This window comes from Salmo salar, chromosome ssa14 (genome assembly GCF_905237065.1).
Source record: "Salmo salar chromosome ssa14, Ssal_v3.1, whole genome shotgun sequence".
Taxonomy (NCBI): Eukaryota; Metazoa; Chordata; class Actinopteri; order Salmoniformes; family Salmonidae; genus Salmo; species Salmo salar.
In genome coordinates, this window is record NC_059455.1 from 18945361 (window position 1) to 18956074 (window position 10714).

The following is a 10714-nucleotide window of genomic DNA, read 5'->3' on the forward strand; positions in this document are numbered from 1 at the left end:
TGGTTAAAAAAGGCCCTAATGATTTATGCTATACAACGTTTGACATGTTTGAACGAACGTAAATATATTTTTTTCCCTCGTTCATGAAGTGAAGTCCGGCGGGCTTAGATCATGTGCTAACAAGACGGAGATTTTTGGACATAAATGATGAGCTTTTTTGAACAAAACTACATTCGTTATGGACCTGTGATACCTGGAAGTGACATCTGATGAAGAGAATCAAAGGTAATGGATTATTTACATAGTATTTTCGATTTTAGATCTCCCCAACATGACGACTAGTCTGTATCGCAACGCGTATTTTTCTGGGCGCAGTGCTCAGATTATTGCAAAGTGTGATTTCCCAGTAAGGTTATTTTTAAATCTGGCAAGTTGATGGCGTTCAAGAGATGTAAATCTATAATTCTTTAAATGACAATATAATATTTTACCAATGTTTTCTAATTTTAATTATTTAATTTGTGATGCTGACTTGACTGCCGGTTATTGGAGGGAAACGATTTCCTCAACATCAATGCCATAGTAAAACGCTGTTTTTGGATATAAATATGAACTTGATAGAACTAAAAATGCATGCATTGTCTAACATAATGTCCTAGGAGTGTCATCTGATGGAGATTGTAAAAGGTTAGTGCATCATTTTAGCTGGTTTTATGGTTTTGGTGACCCTGTCTTTGAATTGACAAAACATTACACACAACTCTTGTGAATGTACTGTCCTAACATACTCTAAATTTATGCTTTCGCCGTAAAACCTTTTTGAAATCGTAAAACGTGGTTAGATTAAGGAGATGTTTATCTTTCAAAGGGTGTAAAATAGTTGTATGTTTGAAAAATGTGAATTTTGACATTTATTTGGATTCAAATTTGCCGCTCTTGAAATGCACCTGCTGTTGATGGAGTGCACCACGGGGGGACGCCTGCGTCCCACCTAGCCCATAGAGGTTAATGTGTTTGAGCCAGTCAGTTGTGTTGTGACAAGGTAAGGCTAGTATACAGAAGATGGTCTTTTACCAAATAGGGCTAAGTCCATTTATTTGATAAGAACAGCTCAAATAAGCAAAGAGAAATGACAGTCCATCATTACTTTAAGACATGAAGGTCAGTCAATGCGGAACATTTCATGAACTTTGATAGTTTCTTCAAGTGCAGTCGGAAAAACCATCAAGCGCTATGATGAAACCGGCCTCTTATGAGGACCGCCACAGGAAAGGAAGACCCAGAGTTACCTTTGCTGCAGAGGATAAGTTCATTAGAGTTACCAGCCTCAGAAATTGCAGCTCAAATAAATGCTTCACAGAGTTCAAGTAACAGACACATGTTCAGAGGAGACTGCGTGCATCAGGCCTTAATGTCGAATTGCTGCAAAGAAACCCCTCCTAAAGGACACCGATAAGAAAAAGAGACTTGCTTGGGCCAAGGAACACGAGCAATGGACATTAGACCAGTGGAAATCTGTCCTTTGGTCTGATTAGTGTGTCTTTGTGAGACGCAGAGTAGGTGAACGGATGATCTCCGCATGTGTGGTTCCCACCGTGAAGCATGGAGGAGGAGGTGTGACGGTGCTTTGCTGGTGACACTGTCTGTGTTTAATTTAGAATTCAAGGCACGCTTAACCAGCATGTTTACCACAGCCTTCTGCAGCGATACACCATCCCATCTGGTTTGCGCTTAGTGGGACTGTCATTTGTTTTTCAAAAGTACGATGACCCAACATACCTCCAGACTGTGTACGGGCTATTTGACCAATAAGGTAGAGTGATATAGTGCTGCATCAGACTGCCCTGACCTCCACAATCACCCAACCTCAACCCAATTGAGATGGTTTGGGAGGAGTTGGACCACATAGTTAAGGAAAAGCAGCCAACAAGTGCTCAGCATATGTGGGATGTCCTTTAAGAATGTTGGAAAAGCATACCAGGTGAAGCTGGTTGAGAGAATGCCAAGAGTGTGCAAAGCTGTCATCAAGGCAAAAGGTGGCTACTTTGAAGAATCTAAAATATATTGGTTACTACATGATTCCATATGTGTTATTTCACAGTTTTGATGTCTTAACTATTATTCTACAAAGAAAATAGTAAAAATAAAGAAAAACCCTTGAATGAATAGGTGTGTCCAAACTTTTGACTGGTACTGTATATGTCAACTTTTTATAGATTTGTTACATTTTCACAAAAGTAGTGCTATAATAGTGGACCAATAGAGCGCCTGTTGCACAGCCAAACATATTTTTCCAGCACCCCAATTGAAAATAACATTCATTAAAAGTACCCTGCACCACCAAACTTCTTCCCGTGGCGTTGCCCAAGGGGTGTACGTTTTGGTTTTTGTACTAACACAACACAGCTGATTCAAATGATAAAAGCTTGATGATTAGTTGATTATTTGAACGGTTAAAGGATGAGAGAGGGAGGGGTCTGACTGGATGGGTCCTTAAAAAGGAGAGCAGGAAGCGGTAGAACTCAACTCACAAACAGAGCGCTGACATGACCAGACTGCAGGTGAGAGTTCAACATAGTACTGTATCGGATTTCATCCCAAATGGTGTCTTACTAGGTGTGCCATGCATCGGGGTTAGTTAGCTAGGGTGCTGTTTTGGGGAGAACCCAAGAGCATAGACTTCTCTACTTAAGTAGATGGTGACTATCAGATGCTTTCAATTCCCTATGTAGTGCCATTTGGAGTCAAACATTCCTGTGTGCCAGGCTAATCTACTGTATGTGGTGGAAGAGATGATAGCTGGTATTCCTCAGCCCTTCATTAGTTGAATGTGATAAGTGGACTTACTGGGGTGCTCGAGCAGAGGTTGGGGAAACAGATGGCTTCTCTCGTGTGTGTGTGTGTGTGTGTGTCAGGAGACTATCACCATGGCGATGTTGACCCTTCTACTGCTTCTCAGCGCTGCCTTTACACTGGGCGACATAATGACTGCGAACATAGCAAGTAAGAGTCAGCTTCACACTTTACATCACGAGTGTCGAACTCATTCCACAGAGTGCCTAGTATCTGCAGGTGGTTTACCTTTCAATGAAGACAACCAGGTGAGGGGAGTTCTAAATTGATCAATAGAGGGAGGCGCTAAAACCTGTAGATACTCGGTGCTCTGTGGAATGAGTTTGTGCTTTACATCATTCGTTGTGTATATTTTGTTGTGGTATGACTGCTCTAAAAATGTTATTTATGATGCAAGGGGATTTGTATGTCTGTCAGTCTCGACTATCCTTTCAAGTCGGCTGCAATTTCGTAACACTCCCTGTCTTCTCCTTTCAGATGATTTGGTGAAATTTGCAGCAGACAAAAGAAACCCATGCCCCAGAGGCTGGTTCCAATTTAATTCACGCTGCTTCATGTTTGTCAAAACTGCAATGACATGGCCCAAAGCAGAGGTATAATGCTTACCCTCTACAATTGAAATGATCTGGCTCTTTTAGTTAAAGGGTCTTTGGCCTTATTTTAACAGGCGCCTCATGTAAAATATGCTGTAATTAATAATGTCTATAGGCTTTGCAATATTTGTGTGGAGTTGGGCCCTGTTGTCTATTAGAACCCACAGGGCATGGGTTAACTAATCTCTAAGAGCCTGTTAATAGAACATTAGTTCCGATGGCAATATTTGAGTCCAGAAGACAAATTCTCAGACTGGACAACTGACTAATACTTCCATTATGACATGTCTTTGTCTCTGTGTACTGCTTGCTCTAGCGCCACTGTCAGTTACTTGGAGAAAAACTGGAACCTGTGCGCAACACTGTAAAGTACCTTGGCGCAAACCTGGCATCTGTGCACAGCTATGAAGAGTTCCGATTTCTACAGGCGGTGGTGTTGATCAATACTGGCAGTTTCCCTCTTACCTGGATTGGCGGATATGATGCTGTTCAGGCAAAGGTGGAAAAGGTACCCAGTTGTCATAGTTGAGTAAAAGTGATAGGAGTGACTCCAGGGAAAGGTATACTATACCTGAACAGTTCAGCTTGAGGTCTTAGTATACTCATCAATATGTCATGTCCTAGGAATCCTGTTTTAAGACTAATGAAACAATCAGCTCAGAGTAGGTGTTAAGACACTGCTCAGACAACTCTGTGCCAAGAGTAATCAACTCGCCAGTTTCTCAGCTGGTGATGAGCACAGTTTGAGGTACAGCAGAGGAAAGATGGTGACAACGCTCATTGACATTTAGCAAGTAACGGGGGACACACACAATCGCAACACTTGTTCACACATGTGATTTATTAGCCTAGTGGTTATAAGTATTTAGGCATGTCATGTGACTAAGGCCTCGTGTGAAGTCATTGTCAAAAGTGAAAGAAATACTGTTGGATGTAGGTCTAGATTTGAGTTGATCATCTCGAAAGAATACTTGGATATTTCAACTCCAAAGCAATTGCCACAGATGATCCATTATATTGGCCTCTAACCATGTGTAGAGTCTGCAATGGAATGCAGTCGGGCAGATCAGGTGGGACCATTCTAGCCTATGAGAGAGCAGATTCCAGTGTGACAGGCACAACTCCGATATAAATGGTTTTCTCAGTTTCTGGCATGTCATGTGTGCTACTTGTATCAGTACTCGTAACAACCTAAGCATTACAAAACGTATATTTGCTCAAATAAGCCATTATATTTGTCGTCAATGAAATTCGACATCTTATTGACGGCCATACAAAAACCTTACCCGCTTGAGAAGGCAGATTTTGGCCGTAGTTATCCTTCTCGCTCTTCTCGACTCTTCCTCTTTGCTATGGCGCAGAAACAACTTACTAGGTGGCTTGTTCCATTTGAGACCTTGGGATTAAGGTTGTATCTGACATTTGTTAAGTTGATAGGTCGGTGTAGTTTTTAAGAAAGTGTCTATATAAAAAAGAACCTGGTTTGGAAGATCTTACAGATGTACAAAAAGAATGCCCATTGCAGTATCCACTGACACAGTGGGCTGGAGTGAGTACTATAGCATGGTATCAAAAGGCAACCTATTCCATATCGGTCTGGCCATGTTTTAAATCTGGAAGCCTTAATGGTGACCCGTCAGTTTGCGACATATAACAATTTTAGCTATTTTTTATTTTGTTTTTAACCATGCTGCGCGACGCTGTTCAGCGACCAAAAATGATAATGGTGGCGCTGTTTCCCCCCTAATGCAGATTCAGTCTTTAAACGGTTGTAGGCTGGGTTTTTTTTTCACCGGTCAAGGCTATGGAAATGCATTGGGATTTTTAGAAATGTGGTTGTAGTATCAACACTTATGGGTTTTCACCCCACAGTTCCAGTGTCAGTCTGCACGTTTTTGGTAGTGGTGGCTTTTACGGTTCTGGTGGTGGAGTAAAGACCATGAGTATGTTGGATTTTAGAAATTGTTCAGCAAGCACATCTGAGATCTCACTACTTCCCCACAGGACAGGCTATGGTTCTGGAGTGACGGCTCCAAATTTGATTACGAGAGCTGGGCTGAAGGGGAGCCGAATAACCACTATGGTGCCAGAGAGCCATGTATTCAGATGAACTTTGGAGGTACAGTAAGCCCATTATCATTCATCAAATTCAACTTTTTCAGAGTACGTTTAACAAATAAATGTGACTTACTTTTCTATTTCGTGTTTCCTCTTAAGCTGAAAACGGCTGGAACGATGAATCATGTGGGAAGAGCTATCCCTCCGTGTGCTCCATAAGAACCTGTTTAATCCTTCAAACTATCAATTGAAACCAAAAATGCTACGCCGGTGTCAGCATCCTAACTGCAAATGTTATGTAGTTATTGTTTCTTGTCAATAAAACAGGTGTCTGTATTTAATCTCATGAGTCGTAATTAAACATTGATTCACTTTGAAGATGGAGTCTGTTCAGTGGGCATTTCAATTCTTTGATATTGTTTCTTGAAGAATAGAATTCTCTTAGGACCCAAAAAGTAGTCTCACTGTCAACTGCGTTAATTTTCAGTAAACATGTTTAAATATACACTAAAATAACTCATCCTAGATCTGAATGAAATAATATTAAATACTTTTTTTCTTTACATAGTTGAATGTGCTGACAACAAAATGACACAAATAATCAATGGAAATCCACTTTATCAACCCATGGAGGTCTGGATTTGGAGTCACACTCAAAACTAAAGTGAAAAACCACACTACAGGCTGATCCAACTTTGTAATGTCCTTAAAACAAGTCAAAATGAGGCTCAGTAGTGTGTGTGGCCTCCACGTGCCTGTATGACCTCCCTACAACGCCTGGGCATGCTCCTGATGAGGTGGCGGATGGTTTCCTGAGGGATCTCCTCCCAGACCTGCACTAAAGCATCCGCCAACTCCTGGACAGTCTGGTGCAATGTGGCGTTGGTGGATGGAGCGAGACATGATGTGCTCAATTGGATTCAGGTCTGGGGATCGGCCGGGCCAGTCCATAGCATCTGCCTTCCTCTTGCAGGAACTGCTGACACACTCCAGCCACATGAGGTCTTGCATTAGGAGGAACCCAGGGCCAACCGCACCAGCATATGGTCTCACAAGGGGTCTGAGGATCTCATCTCGGTACCTAATGGCAGTCAGGCGAGCACATGGAGGGCTGTGCGACCCCCCCCAAAGAAATTCCACCCCACACCATGACTGACCCACCGCCAAACCGGTCATGCTGGAGGATGTTGCAGGCAGCAGAACGTTCTCCACGGGGTCTCCAGACACTGTCACATGTGCTCAGTGTCATTTTGCAGGGCTCTGGCAGTGCTCCTGCTCCTCCTTGCACAAAGGCGGAGGTAGCGGTCCTGCTGCTGGGTTGTTGCCCTCTTACAGCCTCCTCCACGTCTCCTGATCTACTGGCCTGTCTCCTGGTAGTGCCTCCATGCTCTGGACACTACGCTGACAGATACAGCAAACCTTCTTGCCACAGCTCGCATTGATGTGCCATCCTGGATGAGCTGCACTACCTGAGCCACTTGTGTGGGTTGTAGACTCAGTCTCATGCTACCACTAGAGTGAAAGCACCGCCAGCATTCAAAAGTGACCAAAACATCAGCCAGGAAGCATAGGAACTGAGGAGTGGTCTGTGGTCCCCACCTGCAGAACCACTCCTTTATTGGGGGTGTCTTGCTAATTGCCTATAATTTCCACCTGTTGTCTATTCCATTTGCACAACAGCATGTGAAATTTATTGTCAATCAGTGTTGCTTCCTAAGTGGACAGTTTGATTTCACAGAAGTGTGATTGACTTGGAGTTATATTGTGTTGTTTAAGTGTTCCCTTTATTTTTTTGAGCAGTGTATATGACCATAACAGACAGTATCTGGTGTGGCCACCAGCTGCATTAAGTACTGCAGTGCATCTCCTCATGGACTGCACCAGAGTTGCCAGTTCTTGCTGTGAGATGTTACCCCACTCTTCCACGAAGGCACCTGAAAGTTTCTGGACAATTCTGGGGCTATGGGAATGGCCCTAGCCCTCACCCGCCTATCAAAAAGGTCCCAGACGTGCTCAATGGGATTGAGATCCGGGCTCTTCGCTGAACACTGGCATTCCTGTCTTGCAGGAAATCACCCACAGAACTAGCAGTATGGCTGGTGGGGTTGTCATGTCAGGATGAGCCTGCAGGAAGGGTACCACATGAGGGAGGAGGATGTCTTCCCTGTACTGCACAGCGTTGATTGCCTGCTATTACGACAACCTCAGTCCGACGATGCTGTGACACACCGCCCCAGACCATGGCGGACCCTCCACCTCCAAATCGCTCCAGAGTACAGGCCTCGGTGTAACGCTCATTCCTTAGACGATAAACGCGAATCCGACCATCACCCCTGGTGAGACAAATCCGCAACTAGTCAGTGAAGAGCTTTTTTTTTGTTTCTTTTCAGTCCTGTCTGGTCCAGCGAGGGTGGGTTTGTGCCCGTAGGTGATGTCTGGCGAGGACCTGCCTTACAACAGGCCTACAAGACCTCAGTCCAGCGTCTAGCGGACCGTCGGAGGGTTTGTGCCTTCCTAGTGTAGCTCGGGCAGTTGCCATCCTGTACCTGTCTCGCAGGTGTGATGTTCCGATCCTGTGCAGGTGTTACACGTGGTCTGCCACTGCGAGGTCGGTCCTGTCTCACTGCACGGACAATGCAATTTATTGCCCTGGCCACATCTGCAGTCCTCATGCCTCCTTGCAGCATGCTTAAGGCACGTTCACGCAGATGAGCAGGGACCCTGGGCATCTTTCTTTTGGTGTCTTTCAGAGTCAGTAGAAAGGCCTCTTTAGTGTCCTACGTTTTCATAACTGACCTTAATTGCCTACCATCTGTAAGCTGTTAGTGTCTTAATGACGGTTCCACAGGTGCATGTTCATTAACAAGTGTGGGAAAACTGTGTTTAAACCATTTACAATGAAGATCTGTGAAGTTATTTGGATTTTTACGAATTATCTTTGAAAGACAGGGTCCTGAAAAAGGGATGTTTTTTTTACTGTTGCTGAGTTTATCACTTCACAAACACTAACGTAAACGAATAGTGTGTATAGCTTTTAAAAGTTGAAAATTGTCAGAGCGCTGTCGGTGAATATTAGTGTTACATTTCCCTACCCCATCCGTTCCCTGTATACCAAGTAGTGGGGCAGCTGTTTGGTGGTTCGAATCGCAGAATGTAGCTTTGCGTTTCCAAACTCTCGCTAGGTATAGACTTGTGAGTACAAGATATACTTATTAGAGCCATTATACTGGTTTCAACTGTTCTGCCTGCGGATATGGAACACGGACCTGTTCATCGGAAGTGCTGTTTTCGACTCTCTCGCAACCTCCGTGCTCGGCTATGAAAAGCCAACTTACGTTTACTTCTGATGTGCTGACCTGTTGCACCTTCTACAACACTGGTTCTGTATAAGCACTTTGTGTGAAATCTCTGATGTAAAAAGGGCTTTAGAAATGCATTTCATATGGAATTGCATGATGCGCAGTGTGACGTGTTTATTCCCTCCGTGCACAGCTAGCTAGTATAATTGCATCACCATGATAATAGTAATGAAGTGAAGGTGATCACTTTAAAAAGTGGGTGGAGGCAATACCCATTAGGGTCATTAAGGGAAGAAAGAGGACGTGCTTAACTCAAATTCCCTTCTGTAAACCATTAAAGGTGCTTGGAACCAAAAATAGATTTGTTTTGTATGATACACATCAAGGACGAGACTGGCGAGGCCACCTCCAAGGCGATGGTGGACATCTAACACCCACGGTCATCCTTGAGTGACCGAGGTCATGAACGCTGGAATGGTTTTAATTTTTTTTACAATTTTTTTTCCATGGTACATATTTCAATATGTTACATTGTCAATAGATATCGCTTTCCTACCCCCTCCTCCAGGTTTTGTGACTGGACCAACCAGACCCTCAAGACTGCCATGGGCAAGTCCCTTGATTGGTACCAGGAAGGATGCGAGAACAACCTGAAGGTAAGTCTCTCTTTGCACACGACAGCAGCATCTAGGCCTCCACCGAGTACGGACGCGAGCCGAGTGGATGTTTTCAATTAACCAGATCAGAAAGCCTTTTGAGGACCACCTTCCTAGGAAAGTATAGATTGTATTTATTCCTGTTATCAATCAAGGTGAGACTGAACATGGACGAGGCGCAGGAGAAGCAGAAGGAGAGCTACCGGAGCAGAATCAAGAAGGGGACCAAGTGCTACGACGTCTGGGCAAATGACTTGGTTTGGAAGAAGGACGGAAGGAAGGAAGGCGAGACCTGGAGAGAACCTCGCTGCTCTTTCGCTCCTAGCTGGGGTCACCATCTGTTAAAGTGAATATTAAAAGATCTCACAACTATTTGCATACAAAATGACCTGAAGCTACTTTTAGTTTCCCTAACGCTGATATTTTTTCTGTCTTCCTAGGGTTACCTCGGTGGAAGCCAACAATTTCCACAGTTGGCAGTCGACCACTGAAAGCCCTGACGCCCTACACTTCAGTGAAGCTCGATAGACAAAGTAAGTAAAGTTTTGGTTGACATTTGAGAAAAGCAAGAAATGTAATTTTAGGACCATCGACTGGCCGAGCCCCCCAGCAGGTATCCCATCTACCAGAACCAGTGAGTTTGGATCAGTTTGATTCTCTGTGCTCTGAGTCGGAGGGGGACCATAGGCTATACCTTCCAAAAGTGTTGAGCAGTACATATCTCCCATTTCTAACACTGCACCAATCCATTACATTTTCTCAGTGTAACCTGTGTGTTTGCTTGTTTGTGTGTCTGTCTCCTACCTTGTTCCTTTCTAAAAGCGATGCCTGGACTTTGCTCTCCTCTTCAAGTCCCCCTTCTGAGACTGGTGCCTGTTGAGAACAAGGGACAGGCAGAACCTCCCACCCACACACAACCACCTCCTCTATATTCCACAAACCAGAATTCAGTATTTTAGTCTATGATTGCCATCGGTGTACAAAACTGTGAAAATAAATTCATGACACAACTCTACCAAAAACGATCAAAGTTAATGTATTAAAATATTGACAGGTTGTTTTACAGCTGTTTCACAAGGTGTTCATTATTGGAAGCTGTAAGGTATCCTTTGATGGTATTTATTTGTTCCAGGTTATTCATTGTTGTATCATAGGACTAATATAGAGATATATATTCAACCACAAGGGTGTATTTAATTAGCTATGTGATAGAGAGGAAAAATGAATCATAATAGAGGACTACTGAAATTAGATTATTTCAGTGTAGATAAGGGCAGGTTAAAATAAAAACATGACAGCCAGACAAGCCAGTGAC

At 43.6% G+C, this 10714-nt stretch overlaps 1 protein-coding gene across 2 annotated transcripts; it reads left to right on the plus strand.

The window, feature by feature from the left end:
- The first annotated feature begins 2435 nt into the window (after positions 1 to 2435).
- LOC123726662 (ladderlectin-like) lies at positions 2436 to 5822 on the plus strand. Of its 2 annotated transcripts, none has more exons than XM_045694021.1 (6): positions 2436 to 2501; positions 2856 to 2943; positions 3271 to 3386; positions 3703 to 3894; positions 5391 to 5505; positions 5604 to 5822. In XM_045694021.1, exons 1-6 carry the CDS (start codon positions 2487 to 2489, stop codon positions 5693 to 5695), a joined length of 618 nt encoding a protein of 205 aa, XP_045549977.1. In that variant the 5' UTR covers positions 2436 to 2486; the 3' UTR covers positions 5696 to 5822. The 2 variants fall into 2 exon arrangements, with proteins under 2 accessions (XP_045549977.1, XP_045549978.1); XM_045694022.1 differs by having other exon boundaries at positions 2859 to 2943.
- Positions 5823 to 10714: the final 4892 nt, after the last annotated feature.

Excerpts from the sequence above, each read along its gene's own strand:
- LOC123726662 (XM_045694021.1), top strand. Across the intron at positions 2,944-3,270 it reads AATGACTGCGAACATAGCAA|ATGATTTGGTGAAATTTGCA; the intron begins GTAAGAGTCAGC and ends TTCTCCTTTCAG. Across the intron at positions 3,387-3,702 it reads TGACATGGCCCAAAGCAGAG|CGCCACTGTCAGTTACTTGG; the intron begins GTATAATGCTTA and ends TGCTTGCTCTAG.